The sequence below is a fragment of the Lontra canadensis genome, unplaced genomic scaffold (genome assembly GCF_010015895.1).
Source record: "Lontra canadensis isolate GAN:19392208 unplaced genomic scaffold, GSC_riverotter_1.0 scaffold10, whole genome shotgun sequence".
In the NCBI taxonomy this organism is placed as follows: Eukaryota; Metazoa; Chordata; class Mammalia; order Carnivora; family Mustelidae; genus Lontra; species Lontra canadensis.
The window spans coordinates 24,640,275-24,666,676 of NW_022631004.1; the positions used below are offsets into that span (position 1 = coordinate 24,640,275).

The window sequence follows — 26,402 nt, forward strand, 5'->3', positions numbered from 1 at the left end:
TTCCCACTGAGCTGGTGTATCTTATTTGCATTCTGAGGTCTGTAAGACTATGTTACTGTAAGACACGATACCCTGAGTCAGCCTTGAAAAGAAAGACTCCTCAGACCACGGCTTAATACCACTCAAGTTGCAGAGTCTGTAAGAAAGCCTGGCTAAAGTAAAGACTGCCGTCCTCCTGGGAGTCCTCATGTGGCTGAGCAGCAAAACACTGACAAATTTCTATTCCCCAGGATACACGTTGAGGCTAAGAGCCTGTCCCACTGTTTCTTCTGCCATCCCATGTCATCAGTGACTCTACTCAAGGACAATGAGAATCCGCTGGTTATCAGCCACGTATGGTCCAGCTAACATGCACTCTGTTCCATGCAGAGAGCTCATGTGTTGCTGAGACCCGGCAGTGGAACAGATAGCTCCAAGACCCGCGGGAAAGCTCACCACATAGAGCTTGCGCCAGATGACGGCCCATTCTCGCAGCGTCGACGTGAGCTCCTGGACCAGCGGGAGCTCCCCAGGAATCACAGTCTCATGCTGCCTACGGAGAACCAGAGAGATGCTCGTGTTACTCTGGGCTGACCATCCCTGCTTTTCTTGACAGGGGTTCATATTCCCCACAGGGCAAAGACAGGCATGGGGTGGTCCAGCTGGAAAGACAACGAATCTGTTGTGGGAAAATTTGTTGAGCGGACCTTATTACACCTAAGCCTCTGAGAAAAGAAGGGGCTTACTGATCCAGCTCTCAAAATAAACCACTTCTGCGAGGGAACAAAGCCATCAGCCCAGCTGGGACCACCCCAGTTGGTATCTTGACAGGAGCAATTGCTGAGCCTGGCTGGCTTCCGTGACTCCCGGAATGGAGGCCCAAACCCAGTATTTTCGCTGGTTCTGCCATGTGGCCATTTCGTTAGGGAGGGTGGGTGGAAAAGTGTGCAAGGCACGAGGGTCCTGAGGCTGGGCATCTCACACAGGACCTGCTGGTGGGGACAAGGCTCTGCCCTCTGATGGAATGGGGCTCGATTTTCTTCTCACCTGCTGCCTCACTGCACTGAAAACGTGTTCTCTACCATACTCCTCATGGGCTCACAGGAGACTCAGAACAAGGCAGGGCCGACATTTATTCCCATCAGTCCTCTGGTATTTTCATGATGAATAAAAGGTGAGGGCAAGCAAACAAATGGGAAAGAGAGGTAGGACTGCCAGACTTAAATAAGGCTACCGGATGCCCAGTTAAGTCTGCATTTCAGATGGCCTGAAATAACTTCTTTTTTTGTTTGTTTTGAAATAACTTCTCAGTAGAAGTATGACTCATGAAATACCTGGGACATACTAACCATAAAAAATTGCTTGTTGTTATCTGGATTTCAAATGTAGCTGAGCACCTTGCCTTCTTCTCTGACAACCCTAGTTAGTGGGCATACGCCTTCCTACATGCCCTTCTTCCAACATGGCTGCGGCTAGTGATGGCGGAGGCTGCCCGGGAAACGGCCCGCTGGAAAAAAGCTTCTCCAGGTGGCCAGGACACCTGGTTTCCAGTCTTGGTTCTGCCACTGAAGAGCTGGGTGAATCTGGGCCTGTCTCCACCCCTCATCTATAAAATTCAGGTGTAGAACTTACACCTGAAAATGTTCTTTTGCCTCTTTGAGTCTGCGAGACTCTGATCCATTCTCCTCTCTAGCAACCCTGGCATTCCAGTCCTGCTCTGGGCTTTCCTTCCCTCCTCTGTCCCGGGGGATCACCAACCCAGCAGCCTCTCTCTCCCACCTCAGGCTGAGTGTCTTACTCCTCCTCAGTCTCCACAGAGGCAGTCACTGTCCAGGACAACCGGTAAGGTGGGTAAGAAAATAGAATATCCAAAACCTAATGGATTTCATCTGCAGAGCACGTTCACACACATAATTTCATCATTCCACATTAAGCTCTCGACCAGCGCACGGCCAGATTTATGTCCTCCAATTTGTATGGGCAAAGCCCAAGGGGCAATAAGGCTAACGGACTTGTCTAAGCTCCAGAGCTGATCACTGCCGGAGGCAGCTTGCTCCTCTCTCTCCCACAGTTGCCAAACTGGGGGCCCTTGGAAATCCTAGCAGCGAAAGGGTGCCCAATGTTTGTGTGTGTGTGCACACAAACTCAGTGAGCACAGTGCAGGAGGAAGGCAGGGGGCCTCCGTTCGTTCACTGCCTGTCTTTACTATCCTGGGGAAGGATGCCAGAGAGGAGCGATTATGAAAGAAGGAATCATCTCAGGAATAAAGCTCGTATTCACGTCTCTCTCCTTGTGAGAAGGGCAACTGATGAGATGAGAGCAGTAACGCACACGAGAAACTCTTTAATGATCATTTCACACATCCACCACTTTTAGGGGTCTTCCCGGGACGGGAACTTACCCTCGGTCTTCCACGGTTGCCTCCTTCAAATGGATGTAAGTTTCAGGGAAGATCCCCTACAGAGAGAAGAACATCGGTTATATGGCTGTAAAAACCTCAGGGTAAGGAGCACACACGGCACCGGGAATGAGTGAGGAGACAGGATACTTGGGCCATCACCAGAGTGTGCGGTCAGGCTCTAGGGCCCGACCACACTGACTGCACCTCCCTGAAAGCATGGCTGGAAAGATAGAAATGAAGATCGGGGTTCACAGAGCATGGGAGAAGTGCTTTGGAAGGGGGCAAACATGTCCTGACCAACTCAGGGCTGCAGTAACGGTAAGGGGTTCGACAGCCAGCAACTAGACCCTTCCAGATCCTAATGCCATGAACTGCTGCCCTGAAAGGGTTTCTCATAATTAGTGACCCGAACGTCTGTGTACCTAGTGGCCCATGAAATTACAGTGATTTTCCGAAACAATCCCTTCTCACCGCTTTCACTTAAGCCAAATGCGCCCCCAAATCAATTGGTACTAGTTATCTGGTTATTTTTAGCACTTGCCAGTCTCAAATTGCTCCCCAGTCTATGTTCTTAAGAGGCCATTCTACATCACTGTTGCGATGTTGCGCGTGGGGAAACTAAGGCCCATGAGGGCCTAAGAGAAAGCCTGGAAACTGGGTCAGTAGAAACTGAAGAAGTGAGGATCAGATTACAGAAAGCAAGTCATGGATCTGAGTTTTCCTGATGCCAATGGCTTCTGTTGTTTACCTGTGTGATACCCTCATGGATAAATGGAGGCAACGCCATGGGAAAAGGCACTGCTGTTCTTTTAGGGTACGCTGCATGCCAGACCAGCAGAGGGAGGAGAAGAGCCTATTTACCGGGTACCACTGGTTTGACTGCTCCTAGCCCTGCACCTGCGGAGGTCAGTGCGACCCTGCGCGCATTCTCTGTTGGGGGACTGACCACAAAGATGGGAAAGGAAGACCTTCCTACGTGGGGGCTGAGTCAAAGATGTGTGTGTACGCAGTGATCCTTAATCTGTCCAGAGACAGAAAACTATTTCACTGCTACTGGCGTCAGTCTTGTGTCCGGCTTCATGTGCTCTATTTATCTAATACTCTTCTTTCTCCATCTTAGCCCTTTGCCAATAAAACAGGAAACAGAAAGAAAATCTGAGACTGAGCTGTTCCCAGCCTTGGTGATGACAGGTAACATCTTGTCACTGCTTGAGTCGAAAGCAAAATGACTGTCCTTTCCAGCCAGGCAGGAAACCCCGCCCCCCGCGCCCAAAAAAGTACATTACCTTCCCCTCTTCACTTTGAGAAAGGGGTATGCATGTGGTGTGTAAGTAAGAAAGTACTATGCTGATCTGTTACTGATAAGACCCAGAATACACAGAGAGGCAAGATGACACTGACCTTTTTCATTACAGGGGCAGGATTCAAAGTGATTTTGGAAAACTGATCAAACAGTTAAACAAAAATTCAAATGTAGGTGTAATTCCTGTGGGGCCTAATTTCTGATGTTCTGAAGCTCCAGATCTGTGCTTAGGGTGTCTAAGGAACTTTGGGTGTTTCTTCTGTCCATCTGGAGGTAAATGTCTTATTGACTGCCATCCTGGTGGAGAACCAGACTTGCTCGTCCAGAACTCACCTTGAGGATATGATGCTAAGTGAAGTAATCCAGACACAAAAGGACAAATACTGTTACGACTCCACTTGTAGGAGGGATCTAGAGTGGTTAAATCCACAGAGACAGAAAGTAGAATGGGCGTGGCCAGGGATGGGGTTGGGAAGAAATGGGGAGTGGACACTTGGTAAATGATGAGCCACTTAAAGCAGTAGCTCTAAGAAGCCACACTTGGAGGTTAAAATAAGAGGTAACACTGCTTATCCCAGGGAATATCCTTGCAGAAAACTTTTCTCATCAAGAAGGTAAAGGACGAATTAAAATTTTTGTGCATTTTTAATCTGATTACTAGTCTCTTAATAATTGGGAGAAATCCAAGATAGAAGCATTTGTAACACCCAAGCAGGTAATTTATACTGAATGTACAGACATAAGGACTTTCATCTTAAGAGAGTATTTATTTTGTTCCATTACCTCCCTGTTATTTGCAGGCCCCATCCTTCCATGACAACATATGTCCACTTACATCCATTTAACTGCTCTAGTAAATCTGAGCCTTGGAGAAGTTTTCCTTCCTTCTTCCCATCTGACACACAGAAAGGCAGGAAAAACCTGGGGGATAGATTACTAATTTATAGCCTATCTCAATTTTGATTCTCCTTTCTCAATGCAACCTACTCACTTGAGGAAAAAAAAATATCTAACCACTTTCTAGATACTGCCGTTATCCACACTTCCACAATCCTGCCAGAATCAATAATCAGTTTCTGCAAAGCTCTGAGCTTCTTCAATTCCTAAAACCACTAGTGCATTTTATCACCACTCTAAATGACTAGGTCTGCTGATAAATGACACCAAAAATTTCCATTAAAATAATAGGCCTTTCAAATAGCTCCTCCCCCAAAGACCAGGCAAATGCAGGAAAAAACAGCATTAGGAGAGGATTTCAAACAGGCTGGATCTCTTAATGAAAGGGTGTCGAAGCTGAACATAATTCATGACGACTGAATCTAAATTCCCTTGATGCTTCCTGATACTCTCCACCAGGAAGACATTTCAACTTAAAAATCAACAAGTAAAAGCAACATCCTTGTTAGTACTATCATTTCATTGAATTACAAAGTTGAATTATCAAGAACTATATCAAGAACTAAAAGAAGTTCTTCCTGAAATAATTCTTCTTAAGGGTGAGATTTCAAGTTTAAGTAAGGGTTTTAAGGAAATGAAAACAAACAAAACTAAAAACACACTCGGGGAGCATGCTATTTCCTTTTCAAAGCCAACAACAAGGGTATGAGCTGGATAGATTCTGATCTATTAGGACATCACAGGATGCCTTAGAAACCGAGGTCTATGTGCAAAAAGAATCCTTACATACTGTAGCTCTCTGAAAGGGAAAAGTGTGGCCAGGGACCTTGCTTCAACATGATTCACAATCACCAGTTAAAAATCAGGAATTGTGTTTGTTCTTTAAGTTCATGTGATCTTACCTGAGAATGGGGTTTTGTTCATTTTTTTTAAGTTGACTTTTTTTTTTTTTTTTAAGCAGACTCGGAAATGGAATAAGTCTTCTTGCTCTTTAATAAATTCAGAACTTCTAAATGGTTAGCTCCAATCATGCTTCAAAATAACTTATCATTTCTATAATTATGAGTAAAATAAACAAAGGTAGGGCTAACCAAACTATGAAGCAGGAGTATCTATAAACCACGGACAAGGATCCTAAAATAAAGAAAGGCTTTTGTCTCACTACGCTCTTATTCACGCCAGAATGTCCTTGTCCTCGGACACTATTTGAAGGCCTGGAGAAATTGAAGTCAGCAAGAGATTAAATCAAAGTAGTTAAGTTGGAAATGAAAACAGGTGAAAAAATGTAGGAATTGAACCATGGGCAGAAAAATTCAGCATCAGGATTTGGGGAGGGATAAAAGACCAAACTGTGGGAGTTGATACTCACGTGACAAGCAAACACTCCTTTATTTTGGTAGATTTTCAAACTGTAAACGTTAACAAGCTGCATGTGTGGACATGTAAATGTGCAAAATAGTGGCTCCAGATCCAAATATATAGAAAACTTGATCCAAACAACGCTGATTTCTAATGACTACAACCTTGTAGAAAGGGGTTTCTCTGGGCCCTGAGCTCTTTCAAGAGTTGTGTGCTCAGATTACTTGTATCTCATGCCATGCTTGAAAATTAAGAACTGTGGGTTTTGTTGTGTGTGTGTGTGTTTTTCACTCACTTCTTGATAAATTCTAAAATGCTTCTCTTACCCCTCTCCTAATTAGCTATTTTGCATGTGAACTAACTGTGAAAAGTGATGGTCCCATCAACCCCGTTTCTCTTTCAAACAAAGTGCTGACAGGCCTTGCTGCCCCAGAATGCAGCGTCAAAGGAAAAGGCCTGACCTGACCTAAAATTAACTGAGGGGGTATTAACGTAACTAACAGATTTTCTTTAGCTTGATGATGAGCAGTTTTGGCACGGGGTAGAGGAACCTGCTAGGGTCAGTTATTTTTCAAACTCTCTGCCCATGACAAGATACATTTTCATGGCAACCGAGTCCTTAACTATGCATAAAATGTAATTTAAATACATTAAAAAATACGCACCTCACACAAAAGTTTCATGAGACAGTATTTTTCACGGCATTCCATTTTCTACTTTCTTTTCTACTTTTCGGAGTTTCAGTTTTTGGAAGATGGTGATTAACCATAACCCCTGATGTTGATTTCATGATGTATTACTGGGATTGGCTATGAGGTTCAGTTTCAAAACTACTACTCTGGCTTATCATTTTATAACAAAGGATGGACTCCAGTAGAAATGGGGAGATGCTTTAGTTCTGGGATGTTGGCACTGGGGAGCTAAAGAACCAAGCAGCAGCATGGGTTCCCCTAAAGGAGATAATCAACAATAACACTCTCATCGCATCACCACCCTGCTGAGCTCCAGGGGCAGGGAACAGCAAGCCTGCAAGTCCTGCGAGGGCCCTACCTGGGGAGTGAATTCAACTCTGGTCTTCCCCCTTAAGTTGGCTGGTAGGAAATGTGGTCCACGGGACTTGTGCGATTTTACACACATTGAGGTCAGAGAATTTGTTTTCAGATCTAAACAACAGCCATCCCACAGAACACAAACCAGGTCTAGAGGCAGCAAGGAGCAGAAAATGGGCCCAGGTAGCATAACACAAAGCTAGCAGGCAAAGTAAATGAGAAACCATACCTTTTTAGATTTATTCTGGAGGGTATATCCTCTGTACCAACCTGCCGGGGAATAAGAAAACACAATCTTTTATGTTATCTGAGATAATATAAAGATAGGAGCAAAATGCATCCTCTTACTCTACTGGAATGCTGGGACGGAATCCAAGAGGCAATTAGCAGACTAATTAGAATACGTATATTTTGGTTGAGTACACAATTGAAATCTAGATCTATTTTGGAGCTTAGTTCTCCTCTTAGGTAAAGGATTTAAAATTCACACAGAACCACGTTTCATCTCTGCTCCTTTGGAGAAAGGACAGAACAAACAAACAAACAAACTAGACAGAAGGCAGCTCAATCTCTTAATATTTTAATACCTTAGATATTCAGTAAACGTTTTTGCATGAATGAAGAAGGTCTTTCATCCATATATATACATTCTACAAATCACCCTATACTATGAAAATAAATACTTTAAAATAATTTATAGTCTCTCTCTTATCTAAATTCTCAGGTAAGGAACCACTCTTCTGGAAGAATTTTAAACTGGAATGGCAAATCTTACATACATAAATATTTGTACCTAAAAGAGTTGAAATAAACAAATAATAAAAGAATATTTAAAACAATTCTTGGCAATGCTATTCACATCCCTGACAATAAAAAAAAAATTTGTTGGCTTGATGAGGCTTTAAAAATAGCCTTCAACTTCCACAGGCACCTGGATGGCTCAGTCAGTTGAGCAACTGCCTTTGGCCCAGGTCATGGTCCCGGGGTCCTGGGACTGAGTCCCACATCGGGCTCCCTGCTCAAGCAGGGGGCCTGCTTCTACCTCTGCCTCTCTGTCTCTCATGAATAAATGAATAAAATCTTTTTTTTTTTAAAGATTTTATTTATTTATTTGACAGATAGAGATCACAAGTAGGCAGAAAGGCAGGCAGAGAGAGAGAGGAGGAAGCAGGCTCCCTGCCGAGCAGAGAGTCCGATATGGGGCTCGATCCCAGGACCCTGGGATCATGACCTGAGCCGAAGGCAGAGGCTTTAACCCACTGAGCCACCCAGGCGCCCCTAAATGAATAAAATCTTTAAAAAAAAAAAAAAGTCTTCAATTTCTTTATAAAAATTTCAATAAATACACATACACCTATGGATGCTTTTCCACCCTCTATCTGGTAAAGGGAGTATACAATTTAATCAATCTATAAACAGATAACTTATATTAAGCATTTATTGATCACCTATTAGAAAATTAAGGCATCTGCCAATAGGGTTCTAGAACCGTCCTGTAATTTGTTCTACATGAAATCATCCAGAAAAAAAAACACATAACCTATTCTGGATATGTTACAAGAAGAAGAAAGTTGAATTTACCTTGAACAGAAATTTAAGAATACTTTCACAAATTTTTAAACTGTCAGTATTCAAAATTTAAAGAATTTTGCTATTTCCTTTTTCTTAAGTATCAGGAAAGAATAGGACACTATGCTGTAAAATCACTGCAGGTTTTTATCAAGGCCCATGGCTGAGAAAAAGCTATTTGAACAGGAAACATTGCTCCCAATTTCAGATGCCAAAGTGCAGGAGAGAGTCAGGTGTAAGAAGAACACCAAGCAAGACGTGGCTGGCAAGTTCAGCTGCCCCTGGGAAGTGCCTTTGCTTGAATGACTGGCTTCAGGCTCCTCCTGGGGTGGAGGAGGGGCAGGCAAGCTGAGAAACAATGGTCTTTTCCAAGCAGTTTCCATCTCCCTGTGTCCTACAAAACCAAGATGTAACAGTTTGGACTTTGCTCCACTGTCAGAGAAAAATGTCTCTGTACTTGCATAAACAGTATTTTTGCGCAGCCATTCATCACAGAATTATGCCTCCGAAACCTGTCATTTTTGAAAAAAAAAAAAAAAAATTTTTTTTCTTTACCTCCTAAGTCTCCTCCAAATTGTGGTTTGTGTAAAACCCATATCTAAAGGCATAAAATTAGCACACTGAGTCTCTAAAACGTTCATCTTGCTTGGCATTAGGTACTAGCAGAAGAGTGTCTATCTCTGGAGTTTCAGTCATATACTCTTGGGACCCCATAAATTCAATTGCTAATAACTGCAAGGGATTCGAGCAAAAACACGGTGTTCCAAATGATCCCAATATTTAAAACAGGATCATTACAGTTAAATATGGTATGCTTTTAAGGCTTCCAAATGCATCACGATGCAAAGAGATAGCGAAGGCTCTATCAAACAAGCAACTACAATCAGTAAGTAGTGTGAGCTGGGGGGAATCTCGGCTGCTTTTTAAAATTAGTACATTATTGAAGTAAAGAAAACAGTGGGGATGGTGAGTGCAGAGGGCCAGTCTTGCCTAGATTTAGGTGAAACGTCAGTCTCAATGAGTGAGTTTGTAAGACCACAGATTCACAGAACAGACTGGTGGTTGCCAGAGGCAGGGGGTGGAGGTGAGGGCAAAATGGGTGAAAGGGAATCAAAAGGTACAAACTTCTAGTTATAAAATAATGACGTCACAGGGATGTCATGTACACCATGGCAACCACAGATAATAATACTGTTGCATATATTTGAAAGTTGCTAAGAGAGTAATTCTTAAAACTGCACACTACAAGGAAAAAGAATTTTGTAACTATTTAAGCTAATGTGTGTTAACTAGACTTATTGTGATGAACATTTTGCAATAAACACAAATATCCAATCACTGGGATGCCTGGGTGGCCCAATCCGTTGGTTAAGCATCTGTTTTCAGCTCAGGTCAAGATCTCAGGGCCCTGGGATCCAGCCCCCCCACCCCCATCCCAAATGCAAATATTCAAGGGCATTCAGATCTCAGGTTTAAGCAAATGGATGGCCAGAATTAACTCATCGGGATAGGAAGACTGAAAAAAGCAAAGCACTGGGGGATGGAAGACAGAATTGGGGGATGGAAGACAGAATCCAGAGCTGTGTCTTGGCTCATCTCCTTCCCTTCCTGAACAACTGAGTCCTGAGCCCTTAGATGGGACACAGCAACTAAGGCATTTGCAAAGGTGGTGGGGAGGGCATCCACACAGGGGGCCAGACTGGCATGGTGTGTCAGAGCCAGGCAGAACTAAGGTGGGCATCCATGGGAGATGGGGGCTCCACAGGAAAAGGGTGAAGAGAAGGTCATCCACAACCACGACCTAGGGGCGGGGGACGGTGGGATGACCTGAGCTATCAGAGAGAGAACAGGCTGAGGAGGGTGTCCATGTGGGAGGAGGTGTGGTCATGAAGACAGAGACTGGTTACATGCTGAGGACCTGATGAAATAAGTAAATATATTAATCCTGGAAGCCAGGTTTCTTACTGTCACAGGACAGCGTTTTAAGAAAGGGAAAGATGCTGGACTGGATTTGAAGGTCCCCATGTGCACACATGACTCCTAAAACAGGCAGACTGGTCAAAATGAATTGTGTGTTAACCCATACTTATACACACGTGCACATTATCCTTGGCTCTGCTGATACCTACTGGTTTTTACTGTTTTTGACCCGGAGACAGATGATGCTGGAGAGCTCAGAAAAGCAGCTATGTAAGTGTCCGGAGAGTGACCAGTCCCAGATGGAATAGGAGGGCAGAGGACTCCACGAAGAAAGCAAGTGGAACTGTGAAATTACCTCCTTTGTCTGAACATATGAGAAGGAGGTAAACATTTCTGTCAGAAAGTCTGGACATGAAAAAGAAGTAAATCCACAGAGAATGAAGAAAAGAAGAATGAACAGCTCTAGAAAAACATTATTCAAGACAGAAAATAGAATGAAGGTACGTTCCACAGCATCTGCTGCTTCTACTACATAGACTCAGTAATCTAAATAATACTTCTAAAAAATAATAATGTATTTATAGTGGGAGGTCTCTACCAGATACAGCCAGGTGTATGTGTGGCTGGTCGGAATTATAAGAGAGCTAAATCCTTACCTTCCCTAAGAAGCAGTTAATAAATGAAAATGGAAATATCAAGTAATAGAAGCACGATTTTTTAAGATTATATTTATTTGAGAGAGAGAGCATGAGAGGGGCGAGGGGCAGAGGGAGAAGCCAACTCCTTGCTGAGAAGAGGGCCCGATGTGGGACTTGATCCTGGGACTCCAGGATCAGACCTGAGCCGAAGGCAGTTGCTTAACCAACGGAGTCACCCAGGTGCCCTAGAAGCATGATTCCTTAGAAATGAAAAAGCATGTACCACAACCAAGGGCTGAAAGAGCTGAAAGTAGAATCAGAAACCCAGAGGAGGTGGGAAGAGACTGCTGTTTATCATTATCAACTTGATAGAAATGACTTGACCTTTAAGGTTATATGCAATGATATGCATATAATGATAACTCTGAAAATTAAGACAAAAAATACAGCTAATAAGTCCTGGTAAGCCAGGACCAAAAAAGTCAAAATTAAAGGGAAAGAAAACAGATCAAGGCTGAGGTTGGTGTGAGGCTGATACAGGGGATAGGGGAGAATCTGGGGCTTTTGACAAAATCATTCTCTACCTTGTGGTGGCATTTCATGTTTGCGTGCATTAGTCAAAATCTGTATGCTAAATAGGGTGAATTCAACTCAATGTAAATAATATTCGTTTTCTGGATGAGATATACTCTACAACCACTCGAATGGCTAAAGGTAAAATGACGGACTCTGCCAAGAGGTGGTACGGACATGGGCAATTAGAATTCTCTCACATTGCGGGTAGTTTCACATAAGATCAAACATACATGCACCATATGTTAACTAGCAAAATTTAAAAAGCAAAACAAAACCACCACAAAAACATACATATGACCTATGACCTAGCAAAACCCCATTTTTTTTTTTTTTTAAAGATTTTATTTATTTATTTGACAGACAGAGATCACAAGTAGACAGAGAGGCAGGCAGAGAGAGAGAGAGGGAAGCAGGCTCCCTGCTGAGCAGAGAGCCCGATGCGGGACCCGATCCCAGGACCCTGAGATCATGACCTGAGCCGAAGGCAGCTGCTTAACCCACTGAGCCACCCAGGCGCCCGCAAAACCCCATTTCTAAGTATGCACCCAAGATCTATAAAAAGCTGGTCCTCGGTGGACCAGCTGGTTAAGCATCTGCCTTCGGCTCAAGTCATGATCCCAGGATCCTGGGATTGAGTCCCATATCAGGCTCCCTGCTCAGCAGGAAGTCTGCTTCTCCCCTTCTCTCCGATCCTCCCCTATACTCGGTTTTTCTCTCTTACTCTAATAAAAAAATAAAAAATAAAGATCCGGGGCACCTGGGTGGCTGAGTCGTTAAGTATCTGCCTTCAGCTCAAGTCATAATCCCAGAGCCCAGGGCTTGAGCCCGCATCATAGGGCTCTCTGCTCAGCGGGGACCCCGCTTCTCCCTCACTTGCTGTTGAACTCTGTTGCTATCTCTGTCTCTCTCTCAAATAAATAAATAAATAGATAGATAAATAAATAAATAAATAAATGGGGGTGGGGGGGAAGATCAGTAAAAACATACATCCCTAAAAATACTTTACAAGATTGTGTATCGAAGCTTTCTTATTAATAGCCAAAACTGGAACCCATCAAAATGTCCATCAAAGGAGTATCAACAAATGGTGGTATATTCACATACTAGGGTATTACTCAGTGATGAAAAGGAATGAACTACTGTCATAAGCAACATCATTGATGAGCCTGAAAAACATCACGTGAATGAAAAAAATCCAAACACAACAGACATGCATAATTTCATTTATATAAAGCTGAACAGCAGGAAAACCAATGCATGGTGACCTTCCTTGGAGCAGTAGTTGCTTTTTGGGGTGAGAACTGTGTAGAAGAATGCAGTGGGGAGCTTCTTGGGGCAAGGGAAATGTTCTGTATCTCGACTGGAGTATTAGGCACATGGGGGGCATTCATTTGTCAAAATTCAGTGAATTGAATACCTAAGATGAGAGTATTTTTCCACAACTTTGAAAAGCCATGAAATTTCACACAATCGTATAAGCATTACAAAGTAAGCCCTTCAAGGTGATACAGAATTCCATGATCATGACATTGTTCAAATATTACTAAATATTTTTGTCTGAAACTGCCTCTGAAACCAGCGTGAGCCATGTGTGAAAAATCACAGGACCATTTCTCCTTCATTTTTACTTTTTATTGTGCCTCCTTAAGACATTATCCCTCCTCCCGCCTCACTTTATGTGCCAAAGCTAATCTGAAGGAGTTTTGCTATTTCCAAAAGATCAATCACAGTTTGGAGATTCATTGACTCAATCAACAGAGAGATGCCAAGAGAGCAAGATGTACAGTGTCTCCATCCTTCCAAGTCTTGCTTTATCGTGGGAAGAAAAAAACCACGTACCTGTAAACACCCAGCAAATAAACAGAGTAACTGCCAATGGGGCTAAAAGGTATTAAGGAAGGAGAGGACGGTAGGAGAGGGATGGGTGGGGGTGGGCTCCTTCAGAGCATGTGGTTAGAGACTGTCTTGGAGGAGCTACTGGAGCCAGGGATTTACATCACTAATGTGGTCATTCATTTATTATAGATAAAAACACTCACCACACACCAGCGGGCCAGACCCTGTCTTCAAGAAGGAAGGAAAGAGAGCCATAAACAAATAATTGAATACAAAGAGCTTCTAAGAGGCAGACTTGAAGACACTGGCGCACAAAGGGAGAATTATGAATGCGCTAAAGACTCCGAAGGCAATTACAGAGGGGGGACTCAAGATTTTCTGAACCATAAAAGCATTATTTAGACGTGTAAGTCACAGAGAGTTTTGTAAAAGCTCTCCTCCGTTTTGCAGTCCCACGAGAAATTAGTCCCACCCCCAGAACAATAAATCATTCCTGTGTTGAAAAATATACATAAAATATACTATTTTTTTAAGTTTTATTTATTTATTTCACAGACAGAAATCACAAGCAGGCAGAGAGGCAGGCAGAGAGAGAGGGGGGAAGCAGGCTCCCCGCTGAGCAGGAAGCCCAATGCAGGGCTCCATCCGAGGACTCTGGTATGATGATCTGAGCCCAAGGCAGAGGCTTTAACCCCCTCAGCCACCCAGGCGCCCCTATTTTAACCATTGTTAAGTGTTCAGTTCAGTGGCACTAAGTACATTCACAACATTGTGATACTGTTGACCTGCCAGGAGTTAAAGGCAAGAAACAGAGACGGAGCCACTGGTTACGTGCACCACGAGGTGAGGGAGGGGAAGGGCAGACAAGAGCCATAGAGGAAGAACAGGTGCTAGATCCTGTTGTTTTCCTGTAAGTGTCACCGGTCTGGTAGTAAATTAGGCCAAGGTCAAAGGTCCATCCCCTGTGGGTCAGGTAACCCTGTCAGGTTCCTCTGGCTGGTTCCCATGGCTAAAGCCTACCCTCCCATCCCCAAGTGAATGTCCCTCAAAAAGATGGCTCAGGGCCCACCAGGGAGGCTGGTGAGCAGAAACAGCTGGGTGCAAACTCCTCGGAGGACAAACAGCTCAGGTGTTGGAACCCTGTCCTCCAACTACGGGATGCTCACAGTCCAAATGCACTGGGTAGCTCGCAGGTGTTTTTATTTTTTTAATTTGAATTCAATTAATTAACATATCAGTCAGTGATTCATCAGTTGTATATAACACCCAGTGCTAATTACAACACATGCCCTCCTGAATGCCTGGTCACCCAGTTACATGATCCCTCCACCTCCACCCCTCCAGCAACCCTCAGTTTGTTTCCTATGACTAAGAGTCTCTTATGGTTTTTCTCCCTCTCTGGTTTCATCTTGTTTAATTTTTCCCTCTCTTCCCCTATGCTCCTCTGTTGCTTCTTAAATTTCACATACTAGTGAAATCATATAATTGTCTTTGATCGACTTATTTCGCTGAGCCTAATACCCTCTAGTTCCATCCATGTTGCTGCAAATGGCAAGATTTCTTTTTTGATGGCTGAGTAATATTCCATTATTCCATTATGTATACATGCCCCAACTTCTTCATCCATTCATCTGCTGATGGACATCTGGGATCTTTCCACAGTTTGGCTATTGTGGACATTGCTGCTATAACACTGGAGTGCAGGTGCCCCTTCGGATCACTACATTTTTATCTTTGGGGTAAATACCTAATAGTGTAATCGCTGGGTCATAGGTGGCTCTATTTTTAACTTTTTTTTTTTAAAGATTTTATTTATTTATTTGACAGAAATCACAAGTAGGCAGAGAGGCAGGCAGAGAGAGGAGGAAACAGGCTCCATGCTGAGCAGAGAGCCCGATGTGAGGCTCGATCCCAGGACCCTGGGATCATGACCTGAGCCGAAGGCAGAGGCTTTAACCCACTGAGCCACTCAGGTGCCCCTCTACTTTTAACTTTTTGAGGAACCTCCCAACTGTTTTCCAGAGTGGCTGCGCCAGCCTGCATGCCCACCAGCCTCACCAGTGCTTCTGAAAGTAGGTTCAAAGGCAGAAAGGAAAAAGATGCAAAGATAGTAAAAGATGATTCTATTCTTTCATACCTTCTTGGGACACAAATCAGTCTTCCCAGTTAAACATCTTAGCTCAGTTTTGTGCCTTTATGATACAAAGATGGATGTCACAAGTGTGAGCTCCAAGGGAACTCAGACTCCCCCCAAATCTAACACCCTTACTTAAGAAAGAGGAAACACAGCCAGGGAATTGGAAAGGTTGTGCAAAGTCAACCAGTGACTTACTATGGAAGCTGGGAAGGCAAACACAGGGCTCTAGCGCTGGTTCATCATGGTTTGCCTTCCACCACCTGCCTCCACGGCCATGCAGTGAATGGGATATTTGCCCAGCGCAAAGGCCCTGCCTATCATGGGAAGGAAGCTTGGCCATGGAATCCAACCAATAGGAAACACCCATGCCAAGTACGTGGAAACAAAAGAGATGAGGTTTCCATCTTTCATTTTATTTCTTGAGGGAATAGGAAAGGGGCCTGACTTTGTGGTGCCTGGGATATAGGAGGCAAGCCATAAAGTTTAAATGAGTTCATCAGTGAGAAAGAGCACGTCCCACGAGCTGGTGGTCACAGGCAGAACAGATCATGCAAAGGCTGTATGATAAAAGCCGCACCTCCAAAGCATGATCTGACAGCAGGGTCCCAGAGACCCCTCTCTCCCCCTGGGCTCCTGTGCCCAGTGGGCAGAGCTGGGTTGGACCTGAGCACCGGCCCAGAGGCCAGAATGTCCAGAGAAGAGGAAGGATCGCTCCTTATGAAGAAGATTCATCTGAAAGGCAGGGGTCTGGTTCTGTGCTCTCCCGCTCCGTGGGACTCCCATCTCTTCAACTGTTCAAGTTATTAAGGTGTTTGTGGCTTCAATTTCCTTCCACAAAAACATTCTACTTTTCCCCCACGTCTTGTTACCTCATCACTCCATAGCTAAAAATGCTGAAGCTCTCCTGGTTGCCTAAAGGAGACGGTAATGTCAGGAAACTTCTCCTTTCAAGCAGCAAACACCTCCCGAGAGAGGCAGGAGGACCTGGTCCAGGGTGGGGGTAGGGGCAGTACAGTTGCAGGACAGAGAGAGGACACATCCAAATGGCCACTGAGAAAGGAGGAAACATCTCTTGGCTTCACAGACACACTGCAGCTCAGTGACACGGGGGGAAATAAAATTTCCTCTACTTTTATCAACATCGTCACTCAGGTGTGCCAACTCCCGCTGTATTTCCTGGATGCGGCTTTTTTCTTCATTTTTTTTAAAGCAAGGTAATCCTGCCAGCAGTCAGGCGTCTTGCTATTGGCTCTAACTGCCCTCCTCTGTGAGTCATGTCTCTAGCTTATCCAACTAGTTCCAGAAAGCTGAAATGCTAGGACACAGCATTTAGTTTCACTGCAATTCACCATTAAGACTGGTTTTATCATCAGTACCAATTTGCAAGATGGACAAGAGAGGGTTGCAGGTTTGTGAGGAATGAGTTCATCAGGCGAGAAATATTTCAGGGCCCATTTTTATAAAGATCTATGCTAGGCTCTATGGAGCCTCCAGCAATTTGAGAGTATAAACCCCAACTCCTGATCCCAGAGAATTTCTGATCTGATCTCTGGTGGAACAGAGACACAGGTGAGGGAAGACAAACCTGCACAGCCAGTTACCCAGGATTTCTAGAACTGCAGGGCAGGCTGCTTTTCTCGGGCGACCGTCTAAGCCTCCTGAGGAGGACATGATGGTAAAAGGCATGCACACGGGCAGCCTTACTTTCTGAAGGGAGAATGGAGGCCCTAGCAAGATAGGAAACAGCCCGTGCAGAGGCACTGGAAGCACGCATGCCTTAGCCTGGACCGCGCGTGACATGGATGGCGCTGGCCCCAGACTCCGTCAGTCTGGGCCACTTAGAAACCTGCTTTGCGTTCCTCCGTGGAATGCATCCTCAAAATGAAAGGGCAAAGCTGTACTTATGGACCCTGGTAGTGAACCACTGGGTGCCACTCTGAGAACCCAGACAGAGGCGAGGAGACGCTGTAAGGGGTGTGACAACATCAACAGTGGCAGAAACAGAGGTGGGGACCCAGTGGTGGTAATGACAGCACAAGGCCAAGTAGCAAAGGATCAGCAGCAAGGGCACGAACGTGAACCATGTAGGACCTCCCGAGACCGTGGGAGCCACAGACCGCTGGGTTCAATGTCAATGTGTTCTGTACTAACACAGGCAGGAAGGCACCATCGGGGACACCAGCTGGGCACTTGCTGCCACAAACATATGGAGGAGGGAGACTGCTTCAGGTTGTGGCAATCAGAGACCCCGCCAGAGACCTCTTTGCTTACTTTTCCCTCTCTGACCTGCCTGTCACACCTAAGGGAGCTGGACACACTGTGGGTAACAGTAGCCCAGCCCCTCAGTAATTTTGACCTGGAGTGTGAGGGCTCGGGGGAGGGGGAGCATATATCCAGGTGGGGGATATCCCTCTCCAGGGTGCTCTGCTCCCCTGGAACAGATGTGCCTACCTGCTCAGAGAACACCAGCTCTTGAAAACAGGCAGGAGTAGGGGGACAGATGAGGCACATGGACCCTGGGGTGCAGGGGGCACAAGAACACAGTGAGCTTAGAGAGCAGCGAGGAGACCCCCCCTTGGCCAGAGTAGCCAGCAAGTGTGGATGAGCCAGGGGTGGGGGGTAAGGAAGTTCAAAAAGAGCTCACCCCAACACAGACACATTCAGGGTGGTGGGAAGCTTGTCTGACAGCTACTTCAAAAGCAAAAGAACCTCACCCTCTTTGGAACACTATAGGTTAGGTCATTTCTTCAAAGAGAGAAGATAGAGAAGCGTCATTTCTTCAAAGGCCTTGCAATGTGGAAAGCAGATTCTACTTTCATTCCAAAGGACCATGGTGAGAATCACAGCTCCACCATTTAACGGCTGGGTAAGTTTCAAGTTTCTGAACCTGATTTTCACGTTTACTGAAAGAGCATCGGGAACTCCGCTCTCCCATGATTGTAAGAGCTAAGATTCGGTACATGAGAGCCCTCAGAGAAATGCCTGGCACACAGAGAGTAAAATGCCAGACGCATTTGAAACTGAGGGTACCAGGGACATAATCCAGGGACTCTCTCCCACTTCGAGGGCCATCGTCTGGTTCCTGGACTAATGATGACAGACGGAAGTTCTCTTTTCTTTGTTTTGTGAGGAATGGGTCTGTGCTTCCTGGAAGAAGGAGAAAAACCTCCCTAAATTATTCTCAAGTTACTGACGAACAAAGCCAAAGTGTACATAAGGCGGCTGGGGTACCAGGCGAAGAAGGGGAAGCTTTACTCCAGACCTGGAGCACCTGATAAGACATATTCTATCTTTCGAGGTACGTTCCCTGCTCCCAAGAAAACTATAGACAAGATGACTTTAAGGGAACCATACCAAGTAAAAGTAGAAGAAAAGAGCTTGGGGGACGGAAAAGTATAGGACAATGGCTAGAATAACTGAGAAAATAGTGTTGAGTAACTCAGGTCCTAAGCAGATTTTTGGCTGAAGGCAGCCAAAAAAAAGAACTCAAAAGTTACCCAAAGACTTGACATTCAGTGGGCAATGAATGTGGCAGGAAGAACTAATTCAAACTCCCACCCCCTCCCATTCCTTCAGTTCCAACTACAGGGACAGACTCTTCTGTCTGCGCTGGTGAGCGCTAAGCAAGAACTGGAGGTTAGGAATTTAGTGTCGATTACTCCTGGCCATTGAGAAGATGGACTGAAGCGCTCAGTGCAGTCATTAAAAAGCTCATATAGCTGTTGTCAAAGTTAACTGCACACAAATTTAATATTGCTCAGATGACAAATGCTGGGCACAGACACGGAGAACGTAAGAGTGTGACGAATAATCCATCTATGACAAGCATCCTTCTCTCTTGTCCCCACCACAGCTCTGTGTAGCTGGTCACACAGGGAGATGAGGCCAGAGAAAGAACCACAGTTCTCTGCGCTTTTTTTTTTTTTAAGATTTTATTTATTTATTTGATAGACAGAGATCACAAGTAGGCAGAGAAGCAGGCCCCCTGCTGAGGAGAGAGCCCCATGCGGGACTCGATCCCAGGAGCCTGAGATCATGACCTGAGCCGAAGGCAGTGGCCCAACCCACTGAGCCACCCAGGCGCCCTGCGCTTTTTTTTTTTTTTAAGATTTTATTTATTTATTTGACAGAGAGACACAAGTAGGCAGAGAGGCAGGCAGAGAGAGGGAAGCAGGCTCCCCGCCGAGCAGAGAGCCCGGCGCGGGGTTTGACCCAGGACCCTGAGATCACGACCCGAGCCGAACGCAGAGGCTTTAAACTACTGAGCCACCCAGGCACCCCTTCTCTGCACTTCTAAGACGCACTGGCAACATTTAGGTTTTTAGGCAGCATGCTCATGCTTTCTACGATGCTTTCTATTGAATGATTTACTTCCGCGGGCTGAATAAAATGCCCAAGTCCCCTTATATGCTTTCTGAGATCATAAATTGCTCTCACATTATGATGAGCAAAGTAGAGGCATACGTTAATCTTCTCTCTCCAGATATAAGCAAGAGGAGAAAAACCCCATTCCTGTTTGCCCGCAATCGATCTTGAACTTCTCTCTAGGACTTTCTCCTTATACTAGTCCCTCACTGGGTTGTACCTAGCCCCATGATGGTTCAATGCGCCACGTTTCCCAATGGAGATAAGACACCTAAGGCATTTTTGATCAAAGTTATACACCAAATAATGTGAATGGCCCCGCATTCAGAGGTCTGAAGGGAGCCATGAGTGGTTACGTGTGCGTGGGATGGAAGGAGCCAGCTCATAGCTTTGCCACCTCCTTGGCCCCTAGATCCCCCCAGGATCCTTTGGAGACCAAAATTTATGGGACAGCAAAAGCTCATGAGAACATTCCTCCAGAGCATCCCCCAAAATGTCTTTACTCTCAGGCTGAGCTTGCCTCCTCAGATATGTGGGCAGCCGTTCACATGGGCCAACTGCAAGTGCCAGTTCATGGCAAAGTAACTGAACAAAGGCACCAATCAGAAAAAAGGTTCTGACCCCAACCCTAGAAGATCCCATGTCTGCCTCATATTCAAAGAATAGACATTTTAAGATGGCATTTTAGAAGCATATCCAAACATATCTCAAAAGGAAGAACAAGAAAAGGCATTCTCCTTTCGGTAAGCTTAAATCTGAGAGGAGACTTCTTACTGGCTCTACTTTTTTTTTTTTTTTTTTTTTTTTTTTTTAAAGATTTTTTTTATTTATTTATTTGACAGAGAGAAATCACAAGTAGATGGAGAGGCAGGCAGAGAGAGAGAGAGAGAGGGAAGCAGGCTCCCTGTGGAGCAGAGAGCCCGATGCGGGACTCGATCCCAGGACCCTGAGATCATGACCTGAGCCGAAGGCAGCGGCTTAACCCACTGAGCCACCCAGGCGCCCCTGGCTCTACTTTTTAATTAGTTTTTCTGTAAACACACTCCTGCTGCCACACTCCTCTTTTGAAAAACACATCTCGGGAACATATGTCCCCAGTAGCAGGGAGCTGACAAGCAGTACTTAAGGTAAAGGTCAAACAGATGTGGGAAGTGACCGGCACACTCAACAAAATGCCACACGGCCTCATTTGCTTTCCAGGCTGGTGCCAGAATGTTTGCACGCAGTCCTTATCATAAAATCCAAGCTGTTGGGCTCATTGCCATTGATGCTTGCGAAAGGCAGTTGTTTTTATAACTAGAAAATGGTGAGGCTATGGATTCTGAATTACAATAAACTTTCAACGATCCTGACTAATGGGGTAACAAAGTAAATGAAACTTATGAACACATCAAAAGCCGTATCTCAGCTTATACCCAGTAAAACTTCATACATGCTGTTTAGAAATGATTTTTTAAAACATTAGTTCTGATTTCTTTGTTTCTCACTCATCTATGACCCTTGGGTACGGCTGACCAAAGAGAGAAGGCACAGAAAAACGATACGATCAAGGAACGTCAAGGCTACCAGATAGGGTAGCTGTTCTACCGGACCGTAGGATGTTACAACCCATCTTCTTGACTCAGATATTCTGAAAGAGTTCAGTAAGACCCTGCTGTGTCAGATGGTCCAATACAGGTCCAATGAGCACATCTCAGAGAGATGATTAAGCCTCTGCGTGAAACAAGTTCAAAAGCACTCTCTTCTTTCTCATGCTTCTGTTAAACAAAGTTTTGTCAACCATGGAGCCAAAATCCAGGGCCAGGTAACTCTACCTATCTGCCGTAAGACCACCCACTATACTCGCTCACCCAAAAAAAAAAAAAAAAAAAAAAAAAAAAGGCCTGCTTTATAAAGATTCAAGATAAGTACAGCTCAAGTCATAATCCTTATTAATTTCCTTTATTATCAGGGAATGGATTTCTTGATTAAGGCGCATTTTAAAACCAGACTCGTTCTATATAGAAGAAATCACATGAGTATACTAGGGACCTCCTGTATATACACAAATGCTTCTTTTTATTTCAACTTTTCAAGATTACCTGTTTCGTCTGGTTCCAACACAATCATTTGTGCTATCCTTTGGGTCCTTACATATTACACTAAAACTGTACAAAGCTTTAAGCTGTGCCTGCTTCTGTAGAGTTTGGAACGCCTTTGAGACATTATCTCATTTTGTTATGGCCAACTGTGTTATGCTTACCCCCAGAAATCACTGTTAATACCAGCACCCTTTTTCTTGAGCTTGTGAGTAGTTTATGGAGCTGAAAACAAGTTAACCAACGGATGGGAATCAAACGTAAGAAACCAGTACCCATTGGTGGAACAGCAGACCCTGGGCATTAAATTACTCATGACTGGAATCTGGTTAATCACAGGAGAGGTGAACTTAATGAAAAAAGGAATGCTGTAACCTTATTTTTCAGAGCACTTTCATTTAATCACTTTCAGTTCAAAAAGTAACCCAATTTTAGATGCAATGACCATGACACAAAACAAGTTTTAAGTGTCCTGCCCAGGACAGTTACCCTCGACAGGGCCAAAACCATCTGAGCTAAAGTAGTCCTTCTGCCTTATCCCTCCACTCCCTGTGCTATCACCCGTGTCTTCTTCTGGACCTAATACCAGCCTTTTTGCCTCCTGGCACTTTTAAGCATCTGAATTGTTTTGTTTACTTACTTTGTTCACTTGTTTTTGTCTAGCCCTCGCTTGAATAAAAACCTTGTAAGAACAGGAACCTTGCTGTTTCATCACTCAGGTGACCTCAGTGCCTAGAACATCTCTTGGGCTCAATAAATGTACCTGGCACATATTAAGAGCATAATACTTGCTCAGCACGTGTTTTTGAATGAATAAATGACCACAACTGGAATCTCCAGATAGCAGTGATTTTTCAGCCATGCCCATGGATCTGGGGTAGGAAAGAACATTCTAGATGGAGAACACCTGTCTCACAACCAAATCCCTTGTCTGGTTAAAGAAGCAAAGACATGGAAAGAAAAAAAAAAAAAAGAAAGAGAGAAAGAAAGAAAGAAAGAAAGAACGAACGAACGAGCAGCAAAGACATGGAAATGACCACAGGCTCGCTAGGGCCAAAGATGAAGAAAGGAGAGGACACTTGCTTCAGTCCTTGAGGACTTTTGCTCTCTAAAAAAGTCTCTGAAGGAAAATAATTCTCAAGTGCCTACAAAAGATGAGCAGCATATAGCTTCTCAGTCAATTCTATCTCCCGGCCCCTCTTTTTAGTAACAAATGAAGCTCAGGGACAAGGCGACAGAAAGACATGAGTGATAAGTGATAGCAACTCACTCATTTGGCCTATTTTGGAGGCAAAACTCAAGCAATCAGTAGTTCCGCAGTTCCCCAAGAGGTTAAACATAAAAGCTACTATATGACCCAGCAATTCCACTCCTAGGAACATACCCAAGAGAACTGAAAACACATGTCCACACAGAAACTTATACATCAATGTTTATGGCAGCATTACTCAGAATAGGTTAAAAGTGTAAACAACCCAAATGTCCATCAACTGATGAATGAATAAATAAAATGTGATATAAGCATACAACAGATTTCATTCAGCTGCAAAAAGATAGGAAGTACTGAAACATGCTATAATGATGATGAACCCGGAAAACACTACAGTAAGTAGAAGAAGCTAGTCACAAAGGACCACATATTATATGATGCCATTTACATGAAATGTCTAGACTTGGCAAATCTATAGAGACAGAAATTAGGTTGGTGGTTGCTCCGGGCTGGGGGATAATGACCACCAAATGGGTACAGGGTTTCTTTCTGGGATAATGAAAATGTTCTGAAAGTAGAAAGTGATGATGATTGCCCAACTCTGTGAATGGCGTACTTTGTAAATAACCATTGAATTGTACACTTTAAATGGGTAAATTGCACGGTATTTGAAATAGATCTCAATGAAGCTGTTATTAAAAACAAAAGCAAAAAAACTCATGCAATAACCAAATCCTTCTGCAGTCTGCAAAGGACAAGGAAATGCTGGCACCTCCTATATTTCCCTCATGGAAGGAGAACAGCTCTGCCTATAATATCTGGGGCTTTATGGAGGTGACCCCCTACCTCTCTTACTTTCCACACTAGCTTGCCTTGCTACAAGGGGCTTGCCTTGGTGTCTTGGTCTCGTATTTTATCTTCAACCATCTAGCAGACTTCGGCAGAACACCCCATTTACACCAGGTGCTATGCTAGACACCGACCCTGAAATGAAAGGGGAGCATGCTTTGCCTTCAAGGGGCTACCACTTTCATAATTATTCATAAAACCACAGGGCAGGAAACAGCAAAAGGAAGAGTTCTAAGTGGTATTCTGTGGTGGGTTGTGGGCAGAAGAGAATTTTCCATATCTGGGCTCCAGAAAGGTAGACTCCTGTCCACACAGGAAAAAGCACACATGGGTCTGGTATGAGAATATCGCAAAGGTGGGGCGGGGCAGAGCGTGCACTGGGGAGCCCAGGAGCCAAATCCGACAGGAAGCTGGAAGACCCAAAACCCCTGAGGCCATGAAACAGTGCCAGCATTAGCCTTAAATTCCATCTGGCAGTACTTTGGGTGTTTCCATTTTGTTTATTTTTATTTTTTTTTTTAAAGGAAAGAGGAGATGGGGGAGGAGGGAGAGAACTCAAGTTATTACTCAGCATTTCCACCGCGTTTAATGTTTGCAAAGGACTCCTGCCCTCACTCAGTCCTGCTGCCTGAAATAATAAAGGAATCTGAGAACCCAGCCAAGAACTCGAACTACTTAGGAGACAGAAGAACCTATCGCTGCATCTGGCAAGGCGGGCACTGTTAAAAAAAATTTAACCCCATAAAATAAGCACTATTTAAAAACTTAATCCAACATAATAATCTCTGTAAAACTGACAGGCCACTCGGTGGTGGTAGATTAACCCTGGAAGCTCATGTTCTAAGTCTGCCCATTCATACCTTGACACATGGCAGTTTTGCTGAATGGGCACGGACATCCTTTTTTTGACATGAAAGAGTCCTGTGGCACACCCAGTATTTTATGGTAGCAATTAACAGGCACACCAGTTTCCTGCTGTCAGGACTAAGAGCACCAGGATCATCATATTCAAGATACAACATCTATCACCTGGCAGGTTTCTGTGTGACTGTCTATCAGCGGGGCCAGCACTGGCAAGCCTACTGCTGCATGAGCTGTGAAACGCTAGGAGCACTGTGGCTTCTGGACTCAAGCTTGAAATGGATGTGTTTGTGCATCTCTGATTCCATTTATCTTCAACCAAGCTCGGTGACCCCCTCAGCTTGCTCCAGAGGAGTGCCACCTTTCAAAATGTTCATTGGTCAACTGGGAGACTATTCAGTTAAGTACAGAGAGGACGCAAACACGAAATGGTCACTGATATGAATCCTATGAGGACAAAGTGCTTCAGTGAACTATTTAAAAAAATATGCTGGGGTCACATAGAGACAAAAAAAAAATTTTGAAAATGTATTCAAAAGACATCACCTACTTTATTTCCAGTCAATTCTCCACTCTTCCCTCCCACACTCCACAGTACACTTAGAAAAATTTAACAACCCAACACACACATACACACACATATACATGCACACGCACTGAAAATCTAACATGGTAAAGTGGGAATTACAAGGTGAAGATCTGAAAAAGACCAAAACTCAGAAAGATGAGACCAGCATGTGAGGCTGCTCTCTTGTTGGGGCACCTGAAATTAAAAAAAAAAAAAAAGTGTCCTGAATGGTTGAGCAGCATTTCTGATGGCCTCATGGATCCAGGAGAATCATTGGATTGCCACTGAGTTGGCTGTAATTTCAGACAAAGTAGACTAAGGAAAAATCATTGCTACAGAAAAAAATAATGGTAGGAGATTTAGTAAACAGGAATTAAAAGTTCAAATTGCTTAATATAACAATTCTAAAGTTAAACTTGTATGTACCTAAAAACAGGTCTGAGAATATATAAAGCAAAAAACTGACATCAGTGTAAATCATTGCTGACATAAACTGCAAGCACAGTGGAAGATTTAACGGTTCTCTCAGTGACGGAAAATGCAGAAAAACGTGTTTTGGGGCAAAAAAAAATAAGATGGAGAAATCAGAACCCGACTGTCATCTATAGAACTCTCACACCATGATCCTAATACACATTCTTTTCAAGACTATACAGAAGAGGTATAGAAACCGAACGTACACCTTTCACCTGTACAATGCAAAAATGTGTGCCCACAGGCTAAATAGAATGGAATATTTTTTTTTAAAGATTTTATTTATTTATTTGACAGAGAGAGAAAGAGAGATCGCAAGTAGGCAGAGAAGCA

General features: G+C 44.1%; 1 protein-coding gene across 3 annotated transcripts in view; it reads right to left on the reverse strand.

Moving 5' to 3' along the window:
- DOCK5 (dedicator of cytokinesis 5) overlaps positions 1-26,402 on the reverse strand; it is a 213,840-nt gene that overhangs the window by 126,999 nt on the left and 60,439 nt on the right. For all 3 annotated transcript variants that reach the window (XR_004382447.1, XR_004382446.1, XM_032855782.1), the window contains exons 3-5: positions 7,218-7,258; positions 2,381-2,436; positions 436-532 (exon numbers count right to left, since the gene is read on the reverse strand). Coding sequence is in view for 1 of the 3 variants with exons in the window: in XM_032855782.1 (XP_032711673.1) it covers positions 436-532; positions 2,381-2,436; positions 7,218-7,258 (194 nt within the window). In the remaining 2 variants the exon portion in view is untranslated. The remainder of the gene's footprint in view (positions 1-435; positions 533-2,380; positions 2,437-7,217; positions 7,259-26,402) is intronic.